At 44.1% G+C, this 26,827-nt stretch overlaps 1 protein-coding gene and 1 long non-coding RNA gene across 2 annotated transcripts in view; one reads left to right on the forward strand and one right to left on the reverse strand.

The window, feature by feature from the left end:
- The first annotated feature begins 738 nt into the window (after nucleotides 1-738).
- Nucleotides 739-10,600, forward strand: LOC146515736 (uncharacterized). The gene is made up of 2 exons (XR_014875349.1): nucleotides 739-4,181; nucleotides 9,434-10,600. It is a non-coding gene; the product is annotated as an uncharacterized LOC146515736 (long non-coding RNA).
- The window catches only part of znf469 (zinc finger protein 469), a 43,676-nt gene continuing 24,272 nt past the window's right edge, over nucleotides 7,424-26,827 (reverse strand). The window contains exon 2 of the mRNA XM_085168414.1: nucleotides 7,424-22,958. Within this exon, the coding sequence (XP_085024540.1) occupies nucleotides 11,043-22,769 (11,727 nt within the window). The 5' untranslated portion in view covers nucleotides 22,770-22,958 and the 3' untranslated portion in view covers nucleotides 7,424-11,042. The remainder of the gene's footprint in view (nucleotides 22,959-26,827) is intronic.

The raw sequence follows: 26,827 nt of genomic DNA on the forward strand, positions 1-26,827 counted from the left end.
CAGAGAGAAATAGGTATTGTTACACTCTGGGGATTGATTCAAGACAAAATAGAAAAGTGAAGAGAAGGCTACACAGTCATCTGCGGCCATGCGCCACTTGCTGAGAGTCTCACACACACACACACGCACTCTTTTGCTTGCGCACACAGATTAAAAATCACATGGACGAACAGCTTCAATATCTCAGTGATAACAAATCCTTACAAGGTAACGCGGCCCCACTTCTGCCTACTGTGGAAAGTGGCTGGCAGGTAGGTTACAGTAATTTGAAATGGTGAAGGATCGAGTGGTGCACCTTCGCCTCTGCCTCGCTGTCAGGGTGATAGACCTTCTTTTTATGGAGATAACTGCGTGTTGATGGAGCAGCTGAGCAATACTGGGCTTATGACGACTTCAACCTGCTGCTGGGATCAGTTCAGAGCCACTCAGGCATCAGTCAACACCGCTGTCATCGCACCACTTTCTGCATTTTCCTTTCCGCTCTTTTGGTTTTTCCCTTCTCTCTCATACAAAACCAGAATGGATGTCAAGAACCACCACTTACCTCCTGCCACTCATGGGGAACAGCTTCAGTTTATGTAATGCCACCCTGCCATTGCACTTATATGATGCTCTACTGCCATGTTAGTAATCATTGAGCATTCAGAAACTTTAGAGAGCAGCTACAGTGGTTAAAATTGTGGAGATATTGTGTCAATGCCGGTTCTCGAAAAGTTTGCAGCCACACTTTCAAACCTCAATTCAATTCAATTCAATTCAATTCAATTCAATTCAATTCAATTTTATTTATATAGCGCCAAATCACAACAAATGTCGCCTCAAGGCGCTTCATAGATACAGAGAAAAGCCCAACAATCATATGACCCCCTATGAGCAAGCACTTTGGCGACAGTGGGAAGGAAAAACTCCCTTTTAACAGGAAGAAACCTCCGGCAGAACCAGGCTCAGGGAGGGGCGGCCATCTGCTGCGACCGGTTGGGGTGAGAGAAGGAAGACAGGATAAAGACATGCTGTGGAAGAGAGACAGAGATTAATAACAGATACGATTCAATACAGAGAGGTCTGTTAATACATAGTGAGTGAGAAAGGTGACTGGAAAGGAAAAACTCAATGCATCATGGGAATCCCCCGGCAGCCTACATCTATTGCAGCATAACTAAGGGAGGATTCAGGGTCACCTGGTCCAGCCCTAACTATATGCTTTAGCAAAAAGGAAGGTTTTAAGCCTAATCTTAAAAGTAGAGATAGTGTCTGTCTCCTGAATCCAAACTGGAAGCTGGTTCCACAGAAGAGGGGCCTGAAAACTGAAGGCTCTCCCTCCCATTCTACTTTTAAATACTCTAGGAACAACAAGTAGGCCTGCAGAGCGGGAGCGAAGTGCTCTAATAGGGTGATATGGTACTACAAGGTCATTAAGATAAGATGGGGCCTGATTATTTAAGACCTTGTATGTGAGGAGCAGGATTTTGAATTCAATTCTGGATTTAACAGGAAGCCTCGTGCTGCAATCTCAGAATGGGAAATGGCTAAGAAGCTGATGAGTAGTCGAACCTTGTTTATAGGATCCATTTACCTCTTCCATCATTGCATTAAGTTTGTCACATGTATCCTTGTTTATACACAAGAGTTATGACAGCTCAAGATGGCAGACGTCTCAGTTTAGACAATCCCCTTATGTGTAGTCAACCCTGCGTCTCAGCCGAGCCTCCAGTGTCCTCGCTCCTGAATCAGGATCACTGATGTGGAACGCAGTTGGCTGAGATGCTGGAGGGCATGGGGAGAAGGGATTTGCTCCTTGGCTAAGTCTTTTTTTGTGCAGATTTCTGGAGCCACAAGAGGAGATTTCAATTTATATATCTATATATCTACACATACACATCCACACATCTGTTTTCCTGCCATCAATCTCCCACACCAACCCAGGTTGTTTTGAAAGTGATAAATTTAGCCATTTAATATCCATAATTAATAATTTATTACACGCAACGCGCCACAGATTTAGATTAGGTAGTATTTTATCCAGGTAATAGTTGTATCCTTCAAGGTCATTCTGAATGTTTGTCATTATTCTTTCTAAGCTAATTTCAATGAAGCTTTTCAGTAACCTGCCTTTGATATAACTAAATGGCACTATGAGTAGAAAATAAAAGACACGCTTTTTCAGTTTCTCTCCTATTTCAGCAAGAAAATAGGAGAGAGACTGGTTTGATTTTAGTCGTTTTTTTGGTGTATTTTTAAAAGAACTGGCAGCCCTCCACATGGAGCATTTAGCACAGTAAGTAATGCCTTAAAAATCCCCATAGAAAGATTCAGAGGAATCAGCATGTGCTATTGTTGGTATCACACGTAAAGTAACAACAGTTATATTTTGGTTGAGCCGTTGCAAAGCAACTAGTCAAAAGTTGGCCGATAAAACATCAACAAAGGAAACTCTCCCCGATGTACAAAACTGGCTGTGTGGACTTTTTTTTGTTGTTGTTGTGAATAAATGTAAGTGAACCAAGTTATCTTGCTGTCATCCCCCTCCTCTCTCCCTCCCTACGCCTGTCTTTCTCCTCTCTGTGTGTCTCTGAAATACACACACATACTCTCTCGCACAAAGGAGGGAAAGTGTCACTATGGAAACAAGGAGGCGAGATTCTAAAAGCTACCTCTTGAGACGAGAGTTAAGACAACAAAAAGGAGTCCAATGTGTGAGTGGCAGAAAAGCAACAATATACACAGCGGCTATACCTCTCCTTCCTGTGAATGTCCTCATCAAGTTGCTTTGCCAGCCCTTTTATCTTTATCCCTCTGTGTTTTTTTTTTTTTTTTTTAACCTTCCCTCACACGTTCATGTATTTTCAGTATACTCTTCTACATGTCTGAGCCCAGCGCTGTGCCTGCAGTTAAATGCATGTGGCTCTGAGGACAATATGTGTGTGTGGCTTGGGGTGTAATATGCACCACACATTTCTTTAATAGGGCTAATCCATTTTAATCCCACCTGCCACAGTTACCTTACAATGATGAATGTAAGCCTAAATGAGTTGAGACGCAGAGAAATGCCCGCGGGAGACAGAGGAGGAGGCTGGGAGGTAGATTTAAGTCTCTATGTGTGTGTGTGTGTTTGTTGCTGTGTACACATGCACTCTTATCTGTGTGTGTCTGCGTGTGTGAGTCCGTGCATGTGCATTTATTAAGGTTTCTGCAGTGGCTGAAAGAGGTTTTTCCTCCTTGCTCCGTTGAAGGCTATTTTCTGTGGGTCTGCAGGGTCACTGCTGTCCTTAGTGATGTCTCCTTCAGGAGTAATCAGCACCACGGACAGCAACACCGATCTCCACCATCACAGGCACCACAGCAGGCATCCATCTCAATAGACTCAAAAAGGCTTCCTGTGCTTAGCTCCTTTCCATTTTCATTTTCTGCTGATGTGAAAGAATTGGATAGGTGAAAGTGGGCTGCCCATTAAGCTTCAGCCTTGATGTACACCTTCAGCCCTCGGTCTATAACGGGAATGGAAAGCAGATGCAGGGGGTGATAGAAGAAGAGGTGAAGCTAACTGTGAAAGACCTGCGGGCAATCACATCTATTAATAAAATCTCTAATGTAAAACTCCTTGTGGATGGGTTCCTTCTGTGACGGCAGATTCACACACCTACGAGGAGCAATATGCAGCACAAGTCCAAGGTGCTGTTGCTGGTATGGTCTTACTTGAGCGCATGTTACTGTACAGTTTTGTGTTACTCACCTGTGGTGGCTTTGAAAAATAGCAGCAATTTTAGGAAGTAAAAAATAGATGAGAAAAGATAAAAAAGAGAAGCATGGGGAGGGAGAGATAGGAGGAGTATACTACTGTACAGAGTGAGCGGCTGAGTTAGGGTGTGTGTGTGTGTGTGTGTGAGAGAGAGAGAGAGAGAGAGAGAGAAAGAGAGGGATAGGGAGAGCCATGAAACACACATACACACACACACACACACACACACACACACAGAGGGTGCAGATAGCGGGAGGGGAAAACCTCCTCTCTGAAAGGGATGATGTCAGTCTCTGCAGCTGAGCCCCGGTCCCCGACTCGAAAGGGTGAAGACTCTGTTCTCCAGTACAAGACTACCAGCCATAACAACATCCACAAAGAGGGAGGAAGGGGGTGAGAACTGAGAAGAAAAGCAGGGAGAGTCTGGTGGATGATCCTCATTCAGGTACGTATGCCACATTAGCATCCATCTATGAGTTCATTCATTAGTGTCTTTTGTTGCGTGCTGCCTGCCATTACGCTTTAGATTGCTGCCAGCAACTCACTTGTTCAAAGTAATTATCATGTTTTCACAACGTGTCACAGCGAACGAGTGTGTGTACACTTCTCCATCCCGGTCGAATCCCGTGTGAATTTGTGTGGGTGTGTATATTTTAGCGGGGGTGTGAAAGGAGAGTGCTCGTGTAAGGGGTGCACTCACACACACACACGCACCCGCGCGCATTAGTGGAAAGTTTTTAATGAAGAGGAAACTGCTGTATCCAGTCTTCGGAGGAGAAAAGCGGCTTCAATTATTCAAATCCAAATCAGATGCAGGATCCCCAGAGCAGAGGGCATGACAGAGATTTGAGATTAGAATGTAGGGATTTTGTGCAAAGATAACTTATCTACACGGGGCGGGGGGGAGGAATGCTCTTTTGTCTGTTGCGTCATTGTTATAGAGCTCTTCCTCTGTCTGCATCAGGGATTTGCCAGGTTAAAGCAATGCCTTCTGGGATGCTGGTGGTCATACAGGTGACATAGCAGTGGTGAGTCATCCTGTAACATCTGTCACTGACACCTCTGTCTCCCACTTTAGATTACAGCTTCTCTGATCCACAAGGCGAATGTCATTGCTACCCATCACACAAATTAAGCCAGTTTATAGAGTGTGTTGTTTATTATACAAGGAAATTGGATTTTTTTGTGGCAGATATTAGTTATAAATGTCACAGGCAGCCAGACAACAATGCAGGGTCACATTCAATAGGCAACGACACAAGATGACACGAAATGTGTCACAAAAATGTGTCTTTGCGTTGGAGAATTCAGCACCACTAGAGGTTGTGTGTGTTATTTCTGCTTTCTGTCTAATTAACTCACCGGCATTTGGAAAAAAAAAAAAGAACAGGTCACAGACACATATCACCAGCAACCATCCATTTACACTCTCAGGCTGTTGGCATGTCACTCAATTAGTCACAGCGTGGATTACACTCCACGAGGCGCTCGGGGAGAGAATCACAGTGGAGATCCAATTTTGTGCCACATCAAATGTCAGAATAGATCCTTCAGATTCTCTGTGATATCCACAGAAACAGCAGGGGCAAAGCTGGGAGAGCACGCTGTGGAGGTAGAGGAGGGGGGAAGGGATGAAGGTTTTAGCACAGGAGAAAGGGAACGAGGGTGAAGAATGTCTTGGAGGTACGTGAGGAAACCCTGCTGGCCGTCAGATCCAGCCTTGCATGCAACAATGGGTCGCTCTTACTGTAAGCCAATTTTGAAATGTATATATCACGACGCAGGTATTTATTTCTCGTTGTTTAACTCTGACCCAGCACCAATTATCTGCTGGATTTTTCTCAAGTCTGTCAACAGCTTAAAGAATGAATCAGTATAAAAGAGGTATGAATAGAAATGAGAAAATTATACAAAATTCAACTAAACTCATTACGATGTCTGTCTGCATTAAACTTTCTTTAACATGAGCTGTGTGTTTGTTTGCTGAGGCCAGCTGCTCTGGAGACACCTGCTGTTGGCTGCAGCTTTCCAGTGGCTGCAGACACACATCGACAGGCTTTTGTTTGCATAGCCCCTACAGTGCAACCCCATTTATTTCTGTAAACCTGGAACATCAAACAGGTACTTTTAGCTATTGTGCGAAGCCTGTTTCCTCTCTGGCTCTGACTGCAATGACAAATGTTTGAGTTGATAAAGCCTCTGTTGGCAGTAAGCGGCCAGGACTTCATGGTGAGGGGCCATTAATTAGGAAATCTGAAGTGTGCCTGGCATCACTTTAATGTTTCATTTTCCTATATTACCTTTTACCCACCGAGATATATTTTTATCTGCTCATTTGCTCCATAATTCATGTTGATGTTGTTGCTGCCCTAGTTCATTTGACTTCTATTTCAGCTTCCAGTGTTGTGGGAGATTCCTTGCATAGATTTCTCGCTCCTGTTTAAAAAAAGAAAGGGGATAGAGATTGTTTTGATGTCTGTCAGGAAAAATCTGACTGATCATTTGACTTCAAAGATTTCTCTTCCCTTTTTGTTTACATCAAGGCAAAGTGCCTGCATTGAGTTATTTGTACACCTTCTTCCTGCTGAACAAAAATGATTTCAGATACAATCCCCGTGGAAATTCATCACGATCTCCCTCCTGTGTGTGCCGGGAGGGATGCTCAGTCATTCCCTCCCTTTCACGCAGCGAATTCCCGCCTATCCATTTATCTCTCCATGATGGCTGAAAGTGAAAATTCCCAACACAGGCGACCTGAGTGGCCCCTCAGCCTGTGTGTCATTACTGCTGACCAGTAGCCCATCTCTATCTGCCCCTGATCTCATGACCTCCCCGCGAGGCTGCCAACACTAACCTAAGGGAGGAGGGAGCAAAGGGTGAGGCGAGATAGTGGGATAGAATGAGAGGGAGATAGAAAGGAAGAAAAAAACAAGGAAGAAGAGTGGGTGGAAAGGTGTGCAGGCAACCGGGGTAGATGGAAAAAAAATGTGGAAGCTGCAAAGAGATGGGGTGAAATGTAAAAAACAGAGGAATGTATGAAAAATCAGGTGAATGACTGATTTTTCAATGACTGATGAATGAGAGATAAAGGGTGAAAGGAGAAAATGGGGAGAGGCAGAGGCAAAAATGAGGAAGGGGAGAGGGGGGTGAGACACTGAATTGGAAATTGATGATGAAGAGAGCAGAAAAGCGAGAGAAAAGGACGAGCAGGAAAATGAGGGTGGCGGCAGAGAAAAAAAATGGAAGAAAGAAAGTCGGAAATCAGATGAGGCAGGGGTGGGAGACTCAGATATGGAGTGAGAGGAGATGCTATTTCAAGACCGTACTTACTGATAATGTCACTCTACTTCAAAGTGCAAAGCGTTCCTGTCAGGCTCCTGCATGACTGTGCCTCTGGAGAATTTCCTTATAGATCAGATGATAAAAGGATGCATGGCAGTAGGGCGTGTGGGGCTCATACTCGCTATGTGTGACACTTTGTGGGCTAAACTGTGACACAATCTGCTGAGGTCTCTAATTCTGTCTTAATCAACAACAACAAGACGGGGGGAGGGGGGGAGGGAGAAACCAAGCTCAGCACGACATTCAGGTAAAATCCAGATGCAGTCAAGGACGAAACATCAACCACTAATTAGTGTATAAATTACCAGTGGAGCTCAGAAGGAAATTAAATCTGAAATGTAAACACTTAACCCTCTCGAGGCAGGCGTTGCCAATTTGCAACAGTTAAAAACTAACAACCTGATTACCCCACATACATATTTTATGAGGTTTTTTTTTTACTCAGAAGTACCACTGCAGGACTTGGTTGTGCATTAGCAACAAAGATTTTAATTTGAGCCTGAGACGGTTAAATGGCAAACTTTGTAATATACGTACAAAGCAACATGTAACTGTAATTTTGTTTCTATTATAATTGCTCTGTTTGACATGTTAATCACCGCACAGGCATTTCACTGACACAATTTGATGGCTTAGACGTCACTGAAGTCATCAGTGATGCAGCCTTCAGGCACCACACTCATGCCTGAGTCCCTGAGTTGCAAGGATTCCTGCAGTGCAATAAATTTGCTCCCAGTCCAGATCATGCATTAATTAGATCTGTAACTAGATTTCACTTCATAACAGTTACACTGAGAACTGTGTTGTTTTTGAATACTGTTAAAATCTTCATGAACCACGCACCCCATATTTACTGTGACAATCAAGGTCTTTCAATATTTAAGGATTTTAAATGATTAATCTGTGAGGCTAAACCAAAGCACATTGTGATCCTCAGCAACTCTTTTCTTTTTTAATTAATCTTGATACGTCTGCCAGTGGCATTCTTTTACCCCACACACACACGCATCAACAGATGGTCATCCATCCTCCCACAAAGGTTTTTCATTTATTTTTTGCTGTGGATCTACTAATGGGTGGGAATTTAATTATTGATTAGAATAAGAAAAAAGCAGCTCTACAAAAACCACAAAATATTTTATGCTTCAGTGAGCTGCTTTAATAATCCAACCGAGTCATTGCTATACATCATTAAATATTAAACAGCAAGTTATTCTGTGGGTTATCTGGAAGTATTTAACAAATGCTGAGCGAAAGATTGACGACTGGGTTTTAAATATATAGATAGACAGCTGAGGATAAACATCAGGGGAGACAGTCTTCACTTTTTGACACTGAAAAGGCAAACTAGAGTCTTATTAATTATTGACTGAAGGATTAAAAATGACTATCCACTGATGCAGTGACATTTATGATGGGTTTCATTACTTCATAGCCAAAACCTGCTAATACCTAGGTCCAGAAATAACTTAAATGCCAAATCCTTCATTTTACATCACTGGTAACGTTAGACCATTTCTGATTATGCAATATGTATCTAAAATGTTTAGGAGTATTGGAAAAGCCTCACAAGCATAAGACTCTAGGGTCTATACGCAGGATGATATAACTGGGATGCTTCTGAACACTGCTTGATTTTTGTAAGAGTTTTCATTTCAGCACTCAGCCTTCACGACATCTCCTCGACCGCTTCAAGGAAACGATCTCGATTTTCTATCTTTAAAGTGCTTATTTTGGACTTTTACAGTACTGTAACAAAGGTCAGGATATAGCACACGTGCCGGCACACGTTCACGCAGTCTGAATCGCTGCTTCTCCTTGAGAGAGGCTGACAGGGACCGAGGCCTATAATTCCCTCCCAGTTATGCCTGCTTTATTTTCAGTTGTCATCAGTGAGTCCAAAAATATGGTGTTTGCGTCTGCTGCCAAACCAGCATTCACGCAAATATAATTGGAGAAGTTATTTCAACAACACGGGGGCTCTGTTTCCTCCACACTCCCTCTGAATCAACACATGGGCCGATGGCTGCTTACAGTGTTTACAGAAAACACCAGTGTGTTCGTACCACAAGTGAGATCTTTGATTTTGAAGAAAAAGGAGCCACATATGTGGAAATCCGCTTATATCCTCAACACAGACTAATAGTTTAAACCGTCCTTTACAGTGTGCTGATGATTGCTGTTAAATGTCATCTTGTAATGCAGACATCCACTTCAGTCAGCTTACTCTTATTTTTGAATACTGTTTTTTAATCTTTTATGTATTTTTTTCCTCAAGAACCAAATCCTGAGCTTCAACCAAAGAAAGACTTGATTTTTCTGACTATCCTCTTTTCTTCTTGCTTTTCCCCTCAGGTAATACTGGGAAAAATGCAAGGACCCCCCTCCTTGTATTCTCTGTGTGTATGCCACTGTGTAATATGGCTTTTTATTCCTATGTGATGATGAAAAGTGTTCATGTAGGAACAGAAGCCATTTCACACGTGGTGGTAGAGCAGCATGACGGAAGCGTGACACAAGCGGGAGCTCCTCGCTGCCTGCTTGCCAGCGCTCACGGAGACCAACAACATATGGTTGGATAAATGCAACTGTCTTCTTGCTGAATATTCCCCTGTAGTAAAGATACATTTATGCTCGTCTCTCTGATGAAAAGTGAGCTCAGCGAAGTGCTGATTTTGAAGACAAAAATATGGCGTCAGAGTTTGTTGTGTGTGCACCTGTTTTTGCCTCCAGGCACACGCACCTTCCACTGCTTCCAGTGTTTGAAGCATGCGGCGACAGCTGCAGTCCGCAGGGACGGAAGTAGGAACACTTGCAAAACACATCATGAACAAAAGAAGAAAAGAGCAAGGAGAGACCTGTACAGATCTTTAATAACCAACTATAAAACAGGCACTTGGTGAGCCACTTTACAACTTGCAAGAGACACTGCATTTCCCTTTCTTCTCATTCGTATTTATTTTGCACATTTTTTAAAATAAAACTTTTACACCACACATTCATCTACCTACAATATAATACAATGTAAGATACATACAGTATAAACAAGATAAAGCACCTTTGTTGTCCTAGTAAATACTATTAAGAATTAAACACTTGGAGCTACAGACACAGATGATTGAGTTTGTAATTTGTGTGTGGTATTTTCAGTGCATGGGAAGAACTCCAAATACAGGTCTTGGGACTTTGATGTCCTTGTATGCACCTGAGTTTATACAATGGAAGCTTTTCCTAATGTTGTTTTCTGTCAGCCTACATGTGATTTACTTGGATGGTTTACACAGTATTAATAAAATACAGAGAGCCAGTAAAAACAGTCTGATGTACGTTTGTAACTGCAACTGCTACAGATCTCACGTTCCCTTCTGAGGACATTGGCATTCACATTACAATAAAAAAAAAAAACACAATGTAGCACCACGTAATGTTTATACAAAGGCTAATACGATGAATGTCGATGCAGTACAGTAAGGTAAAAAAAAAAAAATACACAAAATGACTATGTAGGAAGTATTTATGAAAGGTGCACAGACAATAGTCCATGTCAGTTCTGATGTCATTTGGTCCTTTAGTAGAAAACATTAAAAAAAATTATTTTATGAATGCAACATGAACATGCATTTATAAAAACAAAATATTTTACTGTATTTTCAAGTATTCTTTTTTCTCTCCTTTAGGTAAATGAAATATATTCTCTTAAAAAAAACGTTCAATGATTTCTCCAACTAGCATATTTAATTTTTGACCCAATATTCATATCTGCCATTCATCCTCACATTTATGTAATAAAAACACATGTACAAAGAAGAAATAAAGTGACTATGTAAGTATTTAAAGATTTAAAGCATTTCACAGAAAAGAGCTGTGCAATCTCATTCACCATAATGAATTGTCTTAAACATTTATACCTGTGAACATTTACAGTCTATTATTCACAGATCCCTCACCCCCCACCCCCCAACCCTTAGTTAATAGATTCTGATGTGTCCTTCCTTAAAGGAATCTTAAAGCTAGTGAGTTTTTGGCCAAACAGCTGGCTGAGGAGGTGGTTCTGTGACTCTGCTGTCCGGTAGGAATGGGTCTCCATCGACCTTACCCCTATCTTTGGTCGAGATTTCAAAGAATTGTTCATGGGAACTGAAGAAACTTTCGATATCTGAGAATGCAAAGCTCTCCCCAGAGTTCCCTTTTTGGTTTTATAGTCCCCGTTCTGAGGGCTCACAAACTCAGCCTTCTTTTGCGTACAGCTATCAAGCAGACTTCGTTTCGACTGCAAGCCCAAACTTACAGTCTTGCACTTGGAAATGATTTTGTTGCTAACGACGTCATCCCGTACTGAGGACAGCACGGGGTACTCGTTCAGTCCATCTGACTTTCTCTGCAGAGACGGATTTGCACACTTGCTGGGGCAAAATTTCTTCTTGGGTCTAGAATCAACGCCGAAATTTTCTTGTGTGACTGGAGAGGAAACCCTTTGCAGGCTATGAGGGGATTTCGTGTCCTTTCTCTTCTTCTGTCGTCTCAGCGGTTCCTTATCCTCATTTGAAGCTGAGGCATTGGAGGAAACCTTGGAGTGAAGGCCTGGTGTTGACTCTGTGGTCTTTGGACTACTTTTGGTGTTGTCAATTGACTTCTCAAGGGCAGCCTTCTCTTTATTCTGACTGTCATCTTCCTGCTCAGCACCATGAGATAAGATCTGTTGTTTGCTGCTATTACTAGAAGAGTTGGACACCTGATGCCACTGCTCCTCATCCCCCTGCTGGTCCATCACATCGACAGCTGATTCATCCTTTGCAGACTCGGGTGTCTTTAAACTGATTTGATTTTCTATTAAGCTGACTACAGAGTTGTCACTAGGAGGAGGTGAATCAGTTTTTTCTTCCTTTTCTGTAGCGTCACCTTGGACAGAACCTTCCTTAGCTTTAACAATCTCCTCCCCCGCACCACTACTCTCTTTAGATGCTGACCAACAGGTTGTTTCTGCTCTAATGCAGACCGACTCATTCTCCTCTTTCACGTCGCATGCTTCAGGAATTGATATTTCATTACCCTCTTTATCAAGATGAGGCGAGGGAGTCGGGTCAATTTCCTCCTTCTTGGGTGTAGCAGACTCAGAAGAATCCATATGAATGCATTTTTCCAACTCTACAAGCAGTTCAGAGTAGTCCTCAGCAATGTCCTCAGTCTTCACACTTGTGTTGTTTGTGTCACTGCGGTATTCATTTGTGATGGTCTGTGTGGAGTCGTCTGCCATGGACACAGGGGGTTTGGAAGACTGTGTGTCAGAGTTTTGATTTAAGTGCAGTGAGCTTACACTAGCAATGCCACTGTCTGAGCTGTTTTCTTGCAGACTGTCAGGGAGAATTCTCCTCTTTTTACTTGTAGGCGAAACACATTCATCTTCTTTGGATGCAGACACTCTGACGGGTCTCAAGACGCCTCGGAATTTGAAAATTTTGTTTCCCCCTGACAGGTGCTTTTCCATGTGACGATCAAACTGCTCTTTCTTGGAGAAGGTGTAGTTACAGGTGCTGCAGATGAAGGACTTTTTAATCACGTGCATGACATCAGCGCAGAGCTCACAGGTGTAGAGGGTGGTGTGCTTCGAATCCAGCTCATCCACCTCCTCGTGAGCTCTCTTCAGATGATCTTTAAGCTCCTGGGCCTCCTGATAAGAGACGGGGCATTTGTGGCACAGGAAAATCCTTTCCAAATTGTGAACCACTAAATGTCTCTGGAGTTTGAATGGTTTGGGGAATTGTTTTCCGCAGTGGTGGCAGTCTCTTGAGGGGTCTTTGCAGTTGGGATGCATCTCCACGCTTTTAGGTGTCTCTGTTTTGTGGAGGACTTCAAGTGGGGTTAATGCGTTCTTCCCACCAGCTCCGCTGGCGCTTTTACATTTGTGAAGCTTTGCCTCAGCACCCTCTCCCATTGTGCTGTCTGCAGAAACAGCTTTTTCCTGTTCTTTATTAACTTTGCTGGCCTCTCTGCTCACCTTGCTGGGGCGATGCTGCATTATTGAGGAGATGAAGTTCTTCACTGCTGTCTCTTGCATGAAGCTGCCCGAAATGCCTAGCATGGATCCTTGAGTCTGACCCCTCCTGGCGAACTGTGTGGCATGCTCCCGTAAGTGTTCATTGTACATCCACACATCTGATATCTCCTTCAAACACATCCCACAGGTCCAGATACCCGTCTTGTTCTTTGCATGCTTCTCCCTCAGATGGTCTCTCAGTTGTTCCCTGGAGCTGAATTTACGCTGGACACACATGTAGCAGGTTGGAGGTGGAGAGGGGTTGTGGGAGAGTTTGTGAAAGTTCAGCTCGCCCAGGGTAAGGAACCAAGTGAAACACACTTTGCACTTGTATTGTTTATCTTTAACTTTCATTCCGCCATCTTGCCGTTTCCTGCCTCGCCGCTCCGCCACTTTGTTGGACTTTTCATCATCTCTATTCTCCACGTCAACAGTTGCGATTGCTGGAGGAGCTACTGAGATATCTTTATTAGAATCAAAGAACTGGATTTCTGGAAGCTGAAACGTGGTGTTCATGTTTTGGATGTCAATGCTGTGGAAGGTTTGAACGCCCTCTGGCTCCACAGTGCACGGGGTGGATGCTACTTCCGGTTTACAAGATTTGGGGTCAGAGGTCACAGATGAGCTGGTATCAAAGCTGGTGAAGGCAGCGGGGCCGCTCCATTCAATTGAAGATTTATCAATTGTGCTTTCGAGTGGTTTCAAGAGGCTGCCGCAGAGCTCTTTAATGTTGTCATGAACAGCATCCCCCTGATCCCTCTGTTTAACATCTGCCAGCGGTGTGACATCTGCCTTTATTGTGCTGTTGTGGCACATATTCAACATGATGGCATCATCAAGAGAAATTGTCTCATATTCACAGTGCTTTGCGTGATTGTCATTAAAAGTCTGTTCGGCCTGGTTTTCCGCGAATCGATCTTTACTTTGCATGAATGTTTCAGGAGGAAGGAAGTCAGCAGTCACATTCGAACGGGGCGATAGCTTCTGCCTTTTGTTTCTTTTGCTGTACACCCTTGGGCACTTCTTCCTTTTTGCCTCATCATCTCTGGGGAAGAGCTGGGAGAATGTGGTGTCATCGTCAAATAGGGCCTTCAGATCGGGACTTATACTTGGAGGGCTGAGAGCTGTGGAGTTCAAACAGGAGAGAGGATGTACTTTGTCTGCAGGGCTACTGTTTTTCTCACATTTTATTTCGCCTGCCACATTTCCAAGAATCTCCTGGGCAAGGCTATCTTCTGAACCTTTCAGTTCACACATGTCTTCCACTGGGAGCAGAGTCCTTCTGGTTTCATCGCATTCTCTGATAACCTCCTTTTCTACAGTTATAGTACTTTCCACATTATTATCCGTACACACTTCCAAATTTGCCATCTCTGTGATACTCGTACATTTTGTTTCTTCTGCATCAGCAATTTGATTGATCTCCACAGTTTCATTAAGTACATTTGTCTCTTTTGTTGGAGATCGGGCCGTGTTGTCAAAAGCAGGCTCTGAAGCAGCACAGTGAGGGAATTCCTCAGTTCTTTCACTGGCTTTCTCCTGTTCCTCAGAAGATTGGCTGCGCTCTGCGCCGCTTTTGAATTCGGGAGTTATAGCTTGAAGTATATCTGTTTTTAATATATTCAGAAGCTCATCAGAGAGATGGTTAGGCTTTCTGTTTACCTCACTGTTCTTGTTCTTTCTAGCTTTGTTGTTCTTCTTTGCTTTTACTGACAGCATTGGGCTTTGATAGCCTATTTCATCTACTGCCACTGCACTTGTCTCACTTGCCATTTCCTCCAGGATGGATTCGGTCTCTGCTGCTTTAGATATGAGAGCACTACTTATCTCAGGCAGGCCATCTATTTTTGTTGGGTAACAGGTCTGTGAATCATCTTTATGTTTTTTCTCTGTAGTTTGTGATGCTTCATAAACAAGCGCACTCCCCTGATGGCTTGACGCTGCACTCTGTGGGCCAGTGTGTTTTTCAGCTTTGACCAAATGCTTCATTGCTTTATGCCTCTTTAACCCCGGCACAGTCCTGAAACACATGAAGCAAATTTCGCAGAGCACTTTGCCCTGCTGAGCGCTGCTCTGTGTCTTCTTTTGCGTCGCATCTTTTTGTATTTGCGTTGTTGAACACTGGCCAGTGTCTGTTGTTGGTCGCTTCTCTGAAGGGTCTGATGGAATCAGCATTTGTTCACTTTCACAGATGATGAGTGGCTTAGGAGTGGGCGGATCATTTTTGAGAAGTTTACTGTCCTCAACAGAAGCTTTGTGAGAATCTAAAGTCTCCGTTTCAGCCTTGCTCAGAAGGTCTGCATGCATATGCAAATTCTCAACAGGTTTGAGCACCTCGTGGCAAACCTCCAGGTTTGTCTTTACATTACCAGCTGTAGAGTCTGTTCTCTTGCTTTGAGCTGGGAGCCCCAGTGAAAAACATGTGAATTTCATACTCTGCTGTAGCACCAGTGGTTCATCGGATGAATATAGCTTAGCTGCAGGGTTGGAATTCAGTGATTCTCCCGTGTCTGCTTCAGTTTTGCTAAAAATCAGTGCAGGGTTTATACTCAGATCACACGATTCAGAGTCATCACTGGGTCTCAGCGCGGTATCTGCATTCTCTTTAGGCTGACTGGCTGGTGAGACTGGTATGTAATCGTACTGGTTTAGTTGTGGAGGTTCATCTGAGATGCTGTTATAGTTGAGTGGGCTGAGCTTGAAGTCGTACATTAAATCTCTTTTTCCAAGGCTCTCTGATACCACTGGTGGTTCTGCCATAGCGGTTGCTGGAAGTGGAGAGGAGATGGTGGTTTCAGATCTGGGGATTTTACACTCTATCATTCCCAAGTGCAGGTGAGGCGGACTTATTAAAGAGTACTCCATCTCCACCGTTGTGTTTACCTCCTCACTGTTTGAATTTTTGTTTTTGCCTTTGTTTCTTGGGGATTTTGTATTTTGAACGGAGTCTCGATCAATAAATTTATTGTCGCATGTATCGTTTGACTTACACGAATCCTCTTCTGTGTCACATTTCCGCATAGGCATTTGATTAGAGCTCGATAATAGAGGACTGACTGATGGAGCGGTCGTTAAAAAGACGCAGTGACTTTCTTCCACTTCGTCTCTGCACGGTGAGTTATGCTGACTTGCCATGAAATCAATGGGAAGCTGCTCTTTGATGTCCTGAACATTTAAAATCTCTTCTCGTTTCTGAGCAGACTCAAAGATGAGACCTGTCTCAGTTTTTAATGAGTCATTAAATTGAGTCATTTTGCAGGAATCACCGTTAATGATGCCATCAGACTGTGAAATGATCAACAGATTGCTTTGTCCCTCTATGGATTGGGTGTCATGGAAGGGCGAGCAGCATCTAGAGCTTTCTGTTTTGGTTTCCACCAGTAACGGACTGCAGGGCTTGTCTGTGGTGACAATCTGTGTCGAAAGGCCTATTAAATGATCTCGGCTTGATGTTTCAGTTTTACTTTCTGAGCGCTCCACTTTTAATTCGTCAGCGTGCGATGAACTGTTGTCGTCACGATTACCATGGCTACCAGCTGATTGTCGCTCCGCTGCTGCCTTCGTCACATCTGCCATTTTCTCACTAATATCTGAACTGGGCTCAGCCTGAGCTGGTGATAACAGATGAACACCAGAGTGACCCGTAATTCCCTTCACCGCCTCCGCTTCCTCACCCGTGGGTGAATACTCTCGGCTGACGCTACTGTTTTTAAACAGCTGATCGACATTGTCCTCTGCATTACAGTTCCCGCAAGATTCCTCATCCACACGTGGCTCATGTGTCACCACACTTGAGCAGCGAGCAGTCTCAGTTAAAGTGCTACTCTCGGAGATATCCTGCTCTGATGCGACTTTACTCTGCGCCTTGTAATCCTTGTTTTCTGCAGCCTCACTTGGCTGCGATGAATTTGGCTGGCTGCCATTGACTCTGGGGTGAGCCTTGCTGGAGAGAGATGACTCTGACTCATCCAGAATGAATTCAATTTCATCCTTCCTCTCACTGATATTTGGAGGTGATAATATATTCTCCTTTTTCATAATTGCTTCCGTTTCCTCATGATCTTCTCTTTCAACTGCATCTGTTGCCTGACATTCAGCTTCTACATGTTGTTGACTTTGGGGAGAGTTGACATTTAGCGTTTTGTCTACTGATATAAGGGGTTCTTTCTTGAATATAGAGTGTGAAATCACCTCCAGACTTTTCATGAGATTTTCTGTATATCTCTTCTGCTCCAAAATCTCTTCCTTTGTTTCCGCAGGAGTGTCTTCTTCGGCACTTCTTTCCTCCGTTTTTTGATCAAGGTGGAGCTGTGGGTGTTCAATACGTGTGGATGCAGAGATTAAATTTGGTGCGTGGCCCTCTTTGTCTGAAAATATTTCAAGAGCCCCTGATTCATTGTGAATTGCAGTGTGGGGACTGTGATGTTCACCCATTAGCTCAAATTGGAATGTGCCGTGCCACGAGAGTCCCTGTTCAGTGAAAGGCTCTGAAGGCATCGAAACAGGTACATCTATTGTCGGTACAGAGCATTTAGCATCCAAAGTGGGGCACTCACTCTCTGACTCATCGCCCAGACGTAAAGGTGAAAATTTGCTCATTTGCAGCTGTTTGGGGACGTGCTGATCTAGTATCGGTGGCCTTTCCAACTTTGTTGTCTGCAGCTGGTTCTCGAGCTCGTTCACTATTCTCTTTATCTCCAGCTCATCCTCTGATGCACAGCTGTTGAGATTTGCACTGTAGTCAGTTATTTTTTCCGGCAGAGACAAAGGAACGTGATTATAATCTGGCTTCTTTTCATTTGATTTCTCCGAGTTGCTTTTGTACTGGGATATCTCATCTGGTAGCACGGGGCTAACAATGAGACTCCAGTCTCTTTGCTCCAGAAAAGGAGAGAAAGATGACACAAACTCGTCCTTTTTCTCCGACGCGTTTTCTATTGAATGGAAACCCTCTTTTTGTATCGGCATCTCCGAGTAAAGGCCACCGTCGAAGCCTGTGAGGTCCCCAAACATTGATGAGGTGTCAAATGAAAGCGGAGATTTAATGAGTCCTTGCTCCTGGTCCAGGGGGTAAGGCATGAGGTGGAGTGTGTCTTTTTGTATCAGCGGGCTTTGGCTTTCGGTTGGAGACAGGCACACTTCATCCATCAAAGAGCTGCAAAGAGACCCAGGTTTGTGCGTGACTAGGTCATTGGCTAAAGTGATAGCCTCTTTCACCGCACAGACACTGTCGCTCTGTTTTTCAAACGTGGGAGTGTCTGATAACTCTGGCTGTGCAGCCAGGGAGCCCTCTCTTCTTTTGCCCTTTGTTTTTCTGTCAATATTGAAATCAGTTTCTTTGGTAGCGGGGGACTGTGAATTAAATGGTAGCGTCTTGTTATCTGTGCCGCCACATTGTGTTGGTTCGTCTTTAGGGCAAAGATTGTCTGCCCTCTGTAGGGAATTTCTGTCTGAAGTAACCGTTGTACTGGCTTCTTTTTTGTGAGACACGGGTTTCTCTCTTGATTTCGCATGAGACGTTTTGCTTTTTTCCAAGTGCTTTACTGTGTCTTTTGCTTTTTGCGAGGATGCCGCTAGATCAGCAGCTTCAGGATTTGAGTGACATTTCTTTGGATCCTCTGTATTGTCTTTGATATCAGAATGAATGGCTTTGTTGTTGTTATACTTCTTGACAGATTTCGTGAAAGTCAGTGCAAGTGTGCTGGACTCTTTAAATAACTTCTGAGGGGAAGACCTTTCATGGGTTTTCTGCTCTGGAGACTCTTTGTTTTTGTCTGTCTTCTTCTCACAGTCTGAGTCAGTGCGATCAGTGCTTTTGGGGCTGTTGATACTATCACTTGAAACACTCACAGATGTGCTGAGTTCACTGCTTGTGGACGATCTGCTACCCCGCCTCCTGAGCCTCTGGTGAGAGCCGTGCTTGTCGGGCGAGAGAGAAACCTCTTCGCTTTTTTTCATCTCAAAACACTCCTTCGACTCATGCCTCCACGCTGCCTGGTCCCTCTCGCTCTTCGCTCGCCACTTGCACTCTTTAGTGTATGTATATTTACAGCGACTACTCTGATTCAGTCGGCCTTGGCTTGCTATCTTTACGGGCTCACATTCATCATCTGAGTCTGAGACATAGTCGTATTCTCCAAAGGCGGTGTTCTGCACCGTAGGAGTTAGTCTCTCCATCACCAAGGAAAACTGAAGGTTTTTAGTACCTTTGACGTGGAGTTTATGGAGCTTGTTTTTCTGTTGAACTATTTTGTGAATAAGTTCTTTGCTCCAGGTGCCCCCTCCAGTGTTTTTCCTCTTGCTCTCTTTCACTGCAGTTCTTGAAGTCGGGGAGGTGGAGGCCTGTGAGGGTGCCGACCCTCGAAGTGCGGAGTTGTCCTGAAAGCTCTTAACGCCACAGCGTTCCGAAAACTTGCTGGACAAGAGTAACCTCTGTGTCCCCGTGTTTTCGTCCCCGCTCTTGCACAGAGTTTTTGCCTCTTTCACTTTGCTGCCTTGTTCCCACGTCTTCTCCCTGGAGGCAATTCTTGAATTTTTATGAGAGACTTCATTTTTTATGTTAATTTTCTCATCTTGTTCCAGATTCAGAGAGATTTTCTCAGGGCTCTCTACATCAGAGTCATAAAAATACTTTTCCTGTGTGAAAGACACATCATCGACTGCTTGTTTATTTTTGCTCTCAAAGACCAGGGATTCTTTCATTTTCAGAGATTGTTTGTTTGACGATGTTTTGACAGTGGTGAGGTCATCATCAGCAAATGCATCAATAAAGCTGCTGTCTATTTCAGCATTGTCTGACTGATATCCCAGTCCGTTCAAAGCTTCTGTGATTAAACTGTCCAACTTGGCGTCCATTTCCAGCTCGGGGAGGTTGACTGAACTGGAGAACAGCTTCATTGAATCGTCTTTATTGTCTCCTTTCATTTCACTGTCACATATCAGGTCGCCATTTTTATTGAGGCCCAACAAAGACAAGTGAAGATCAGACGGACACCTTGAGAGTGAAACGTTCGACACGGACGACACTGCTTTTGCTGGATCTGAATGGTATTTTCGACTGTCCTCAATCTTTGCCGTTTCTTTGAGGTCGTTTTGTGCAAACGTGTGATGAGCACAGTATTGCTTATGGCCTAAAAACGAGGCCAGGTTGTTGAAATTTTGATCACACTGTTTGCATGTCAGGAGCACATCCAACTGGTCAAGATTTGCTGTGGCTAATGAGCTGGCTAACAGCTGATGTGCAGAGTATGGCGGGGGAGGCTGCTGGTGCTCCACGCCAAAACTATCCACATAAGCTTTGCTTCCATCCATAGTTGTCTTTACGTGACTACTGCTTTGCAGGTAGCTCATCATGTCGTCTTTGGGTCTGTCTGGTACAAAAGGAAGGTTCCGCGGAGCGTCGGAATGAAACTGGTGGGAGTGAGTGCTCAGGTGATCTGAGGGTAACTGGGTTTTGCCTTGTGGTTGGTGATAGAATGGGTGAGAGGGTGCTGGCTTAGATATCTGCGTGTCCTCTGAGCTGATGTTAACAGGGCTCGTGGATGCCGGGGAGTGGGAGGAGCAGGTACTGCTAGATGCAGGATTATGAACTGGGGATGGCAAAGGGGATTCATAAGGCGATACCATCATCAGTCCCATAGGCGGCACCTGTAATGGTGGAAAGCTGTAGTTTCTTGACGGTGCTGCTGGAAGAGAATGATTGAGTCCAAAGAATACTACCTTATTTTTCGACTCACATACTTGCGAGTGGCTTGTTTCTACTTTAAAAGTTGAGACTGTGTTACTGTTTTTTTTAACAATCTCCTGTCTTTGGTTTGAAAAGCCATCACCGGCTCTGCTGTTCTGAAACGAGCCAGGAGTTTTCAACGAGCTGGGTTTATGAGATTTTATGTCATCCTGCCAGTCAGAGGGGGAAACTATGTAAGCCAATTTTTGATTGCTTATTTGTCTAGATAACTCAATTCTACTTTGGTTTGGCATGGCAGGGGTGGGTCGTATCTGCTGCCAGGGCATTCTGTTATTTTTAGATGAATTTGGCCTTTGGTCGATCGCTGGCTGGTTCTGAAACTGAAACTTGTCATTTATATCAGTGTACTGAATCGTGTTTGGATCTTCTTGTGAATATGCCTTATTAGGCCCCTCCCATGAGTGTGGTATCCTACTTAGAACGTTACTGTTGATGTTTTTATCAAAAGCCATTGTGCTCGAGCGAATGTTATTGACTGGAATGCTGTTGTATGTTTTGGTGGGAAAGTGCATTGGTGAGCCTGGGACTTGTGAAATATTTCTTGCATGCATACTTCCTTGAATGAGTGTTCTTTGGTTGGCAGCTGTGTCTTTGGGGTGACAGTTTCTCTTACTCCCCGAGGTGATGGCTGCATCCCTACTGTCTGCCTGTCCAATTGCATCTGTGCTCTCGGCCAGCCCAGTCTTTCCTTGCTCCGACTGCTGTGAGCTGGAGCCAGAGCTGTCGCTGCTGGCTGAGTCCTCACTCAGGTTCCTTGGACACTGGATGGATGATACCACCCCTTGCATAAACTGTGACTGCGGAGTGTGAGGATAAGTGCCTCGATCCTCTGGTTGCTGTTCATTACTGAACTGAGTGTTGTTCTGAGCAATATTTTGCCCTTCTGCAGGTGCGAAAGAAAACGAGTTATGGGTCACATGAACAGAACCCAAAGAGGCGTTTGTGAAGTCTTGGGATTGTGGGTCCTGTTCACAGGGAAAAGAGTCAGAGGTTGATTCTTCCATTAAATTATATCCATACTGAAATGGGCCAGGCACAAATGTGTTTGCCTTATTTGCTTCTGATAGGGCAGTGGATTTCTGCGATGAAACCCCAAAGTTAGCACCATTGAAAGTCCTTTCAGGAGATGCCCATGCATTAGAGCCACTCAGATGAAAGTCAGTCAGAATCAGTTGGCCGCCAGGCTGTGCACCGTTGCTCTCCATGGATGCTGGCTGCTGCTGTTGTGACAGGGGTGGGTGTGGGTGAGATGATGTTCCACTTGAGGGGCCCAGTGTCTGTGAGGTAAAGCTTTGGGAGGTGAGGTTAGAGGAAGCCTCTTGGAAACAGCGGCTGTAGCTAAGCTCTTCTTGTTGTAGTTCGGCCTCTCTCTCTGGTATACTGGGAACGTGGAATCTGTAGCTGCCCGAAACTGGGCCACGACTGGTTTCCAACTTCTTGGGTGGCAAAACCTTCTGCTGTGGATATGCAATACCAACAGTGCGTGGATTTGTAATGCCTGGTCTGTACAGCTGCTGTGGGTTGCCTCGCTCTGTCTTTACTGACCGCTTCCCTTTCTCTCGGCTGCGGCTCTTTCCACTTGGAGACTGGGGACTGCCTTTGCCACTCGACCAAGTCCTGTCAGTGGCGAACTTTGATCTGTTCTGCAGTGATCTGAAGTCAATCTTCCCTGCTTGCTGTGGTCGTATGACAGCCTCACGCTGCTGAGGACAGTCCCTTCTCTTCTCTATTTTTTCAGCTTTGGGCCCTCTGCTACTGGCTCTGGCCTCAGTGCCTGTGCTTGAAAAGTGCTCTGAAGATTCCTTTGAGGTTTTTTCACTCGTCTGCTCCAGCGTGGTGCCCTCATCCTGCAGTTTGGACTCAGTGTCCAGCTCTTTGACTGCATGCATTCGCTGAGTCTCTCCTGCCATGGTGCACAATGTGTGCTGTGAAGGCCTGGTCCTCAGAAGTGCTATCTGGGAGACAGGGACATCGTCTTGTGTGTAGTAATAATCACTAAATGTCCAGTGGCAGGAACTGCAGGGACCGGGCTTCTCGCTGCAAGCTCATCTCTTCACCCTCATTGTCAATTGCAGATCTGGCACCAAAGCAAATCAGACCTGGAAGGAATAAAGAGAAAAGAGGATCAGATGGCAACCTTAAACTATCTGAACAATTAAAAACTCTTAGAAATTAAATGTTTTCTGTAAGATGAAAGCAAACAATACTAATTAAACATGTAAGCGAAACATTGAACAGCATTCAAAAAAACTTGTGTATCCAGCCTAGGTGTTAGTATTGAAAATAGAAATGTCAGGAACTTCCAAATGAAACAAATAAAGTGAAAAAAAACAAAAAACCCTACAGTTTCACACAAAGCTACTTCATATCATATACTTGTTCCCTGTTTCTGCCAGCAGAGAGCAGTATTGCAGCATCAAACAGCAATACTGTCAATATACACTGTGTGATCAATAGGGAACTCCAAAATTCTGCCTTTTCATACTAGTCCGTGAGGTATTACTTAGTCTAAGTTCCCTTTTTTCAACAACAGACACATCTTAAACAATCACATAGAGTTTTTTTGAGTGCTTGATTCCCGCTTGACAGCAGTAAATAGTTGTTGTGTCATATTCAACAGTCGTACAAAGAAAGCAGTTTCGTCTTGGAATGATGAAATTGAACGTAGTTCTGAGGATGAGAAAAATTCAGTACATGTATCCAAAGTGCATTGCCAGTAAATGAATCACAGACTCCTTAAGAGAAGGGACACAATGCCGCAGTGTTCTTTTGCTACAGAGGGCTTCAGGTTTAGATCATGGAGGAATATCGAGGATTAGTCAGCCAGCCCTTAGACAGTGAGAAGTGAGGCCACACTGACGTTTGTTGCCTTTCCTCAGGCATCCCAGACAGTGCTCTCGGGTCCTGGTTTACTTTGGCCCGGCAATGCTCCTGGCTGATTGAGGTCAGACCAAATGAAACTTGCAGTTAGCACCAAAATGTAATTTCTAGGCCCGGTAACCAAACTTCCAACACACCTTCTGTCTGCCTCCACTGACTATACCGGTGCTGGAGGTAGCCTGTGTTTGCCGAGACTACCATTCTGGTCAAAGCATCTGTTTTGGCTACCATCCACTGTGCTGAAGTGTCCTTGAGCAAAGCACTTGTGGTTTACTGAGGAAAGTTTTAGCCTGTCAGGAATGAGTGAAAACTGCATACTAAAATGAAAAACTAAGTACCACTGAATCGAGCCTCTCTTTTAGGCAGTGACTATAATGGAGCCAGAAAACTGGATATAACACTGTCAGATGTGAAAGACAAACAGACAGTAAGTATGTGCACCCTCATCAGTCTCTCAGGAGATTCTTTTTTTGGAACTCTCTGGGTCATTTTGTCATCAGCACCTGATTTTGTTTCCATCTTGAATCCATCCTGTGGAATCAATATATTTACTAAAACATCCTTTAGCAGGTTGGTATGGTAATTATGATTTATGTACTCTTTTATTTATAGCCATATTCAGTTAGAGGTATAATTCAGGCAGATTTAAAAAAAACAAACCCTACTTTAGTTTTTTTTTTTTTGCAAAACGTCCAAATTCCTTTCGTAGAGATCGTATCTGATCACCTGAGCACCGAGCCTAAGATAAGACCGTTTGACAGCACAACATTAGTGCTGACTATCTGGAAGACGATGACAGACGGCTCACAAATGAATTCTTTGTGCACCCTGGCCAAAGAACCAAACCACATCTAATCACGATGAAACATAAATACAATCCTGTTTCTGTAGGAGTATGTCTTGTGGCCTTATTAATGGTAATAAGTTAGCAAGTGCATGGTATGCTGACTGTATTGTAGTGTAAGTGAGGTCACAGCCAGATAGGTCCCTAAAAGTGGACAATTTTTTTCTCACTGTATAAATTCAAGCCCTCTCAAAGCCACAGAGACGAGGAGATGAGCTGATATGAGATAAGATGTGTTGGCCTACAGCTTTGAGCCTCGAAGGCCATTATGTTTCCATCCACAAAGCAGCAGTCAATGCTTTCAGATACCGCATGACACACAGTGAGATATGACCCTCAATTTTTTCTGACATGATCTCCCTGTGCTGCTCGTTTCCTTGTCTCATCCTGTGGTAAACCTCCCAGAGGTATTTAACAGGTTGGAAGGGAGACCTGAAGCTGAGACCTGGCTAGGTTTTGACCTGGTTGTGAAAAATCGCATCCCCTTTACAGCTCCACAGAATCTGAAAGCCAAAGTGTCTGCAAGTATCTCTGCCACCGGTTGGGGAAACTGGGGTGAACGGTCTTGCCCGCGTCTCCATCAGGCAGCGCTTGATCCAGCACTGCTGAGTCAGCAGTCACGATCATACATCATAGCCCCAATTGTATTTGCCTAGACTGGCTGTTGCGGTTTGTGGCTGTGAATGAACGCCTCCAACAACAAAAAGAGCAGTATGAGGATCACAGGAACCTTACAGAAGTAGCACCAAAGCCTGAGCTGTCAGTTTACAAAGAGTAAAGGGTCAATTATAGTCTAAAAATGTCTTGGACACTTCCCCTACAGCCCTGGGCTGCACAGTATTTCTTTCCCTTCTCATAAACAAGAATTATTTCATACAGAGACTGCTTGCATATTAATCTGGCAAATTGGTGGTGTTTTTGCACTGCTTACTCAGTTTTTTCATGAAATAGCATGAATTGCAGTTGGACTGTGTATAAAGACAATGTGGTGGTGACAGAATTGCAAGCTGGGCACAAGTTCATATCAAATCCTGTGTAACTGGTCTAAAATTTATTCCATAAAAGTGCATTTTAGTGCAGTTTTATAAGTCAATTAAGGCTGTGTGTGTATGTGTGCATGTGAGTGTGTGTTCTTCAGGCCTCCTGTCAAATCACCAAGTCTTTCAGGCAGTGGCGCCCCATATGGCTTCACCACAACACCACCCTGACTCTCAGCTTGAGACTGCTGAGTGCCTAAGAACTGGTGTGCTTGTGGTATAAGTCCATGCGTGTTTGTGTGTGTGTGCGTGCACATAACTGTAACAAAAGTGGCTACACTGTTTTCCCCCCATTACTTTCACAAGGGTCTGTACTGGTTTCTCGCAGGAATGAAGGAAGGGATGGTTATAAGGTGCTTGAATGAAAGCTCAATTTCCTGGAAGCCCCTTTCCTGTCATTTTAGAACAGGATGTATGTGGTGTTGGTTTAAGTGAATATTTGCTAGTAGCGCTGTCAAAATCTTTGTCGACTCATCACATCAGTCTCACATAGCTGCTTTTGCCATTTAGAGGCCAAAACCTCGAAGCGCCGTATCTCTCAAAATCAGTTAACATAAAAGACTACAGGCTCAGCATCTCTTTTTTTTTATGAGCCACTCAACACCTCTGTTGATGTGCGTTCTGTAATAGGAGAGTACCCAAAGGTGGCTCGCAGAAATGGTAAAAGCAGACCAGAGCTACTAAAATGGGTGATCTTAACAATGCAGCAATTCAACATTTGCTTAAGACACCACAAAAAAAAAAAAAGGTGGCTCGGGAAGACAATGACTCTCCAGAGAAACAAAAAATCCTTAATGCCAAGAGAAAAGCAACAGCAGGGCGAGTAATCCACTCCTACAAAGAATGGCTTCCTTTATAATAATGGAAATCAATAACTGCCATCGGCTGCTTGTTCGTCTTTTCCAGATGCTTGTGCACTGAAACATCGACATGCAGTGGTCTAGAAGATCACCGAGGGAGAGAAGACAGATGAAGACGAGAGATGATGAGAGGTAAGAGGTGATGGAATGGGGAGGCATTTATGGGGTAACGGGGAATTCCATTAAGGAGAAGGAAAAGTGTGCAAAAGGGATGGGTTGTTCAGTGCGTTGCGTAGCCCAGTAGGCTGTGTAATGAGAGGGATGCTGGGGGGGGTGTCTGACTGCTCTCCTCACACCTTTCCCAGCATGACCGGTCCAGTGAAGAGAATGCATGGTGAGAGCGGCTG

This window comes from Neolamprologus multifasciatus, chromosome 7, assembly GCF_963576455.1.
Source record: "Neolamprologus multifasciatus chromosome 7, fNeoMul1.2, whole genome shotgun sequence".
Taxonomy (NCBI): domain Eukaryota; kingdom Metazoa; phylum Chordata; class Actinopteri; order Cichliformes; family Cichlidae; genus Neolamprologus; species Neolamprologus multifasciatus.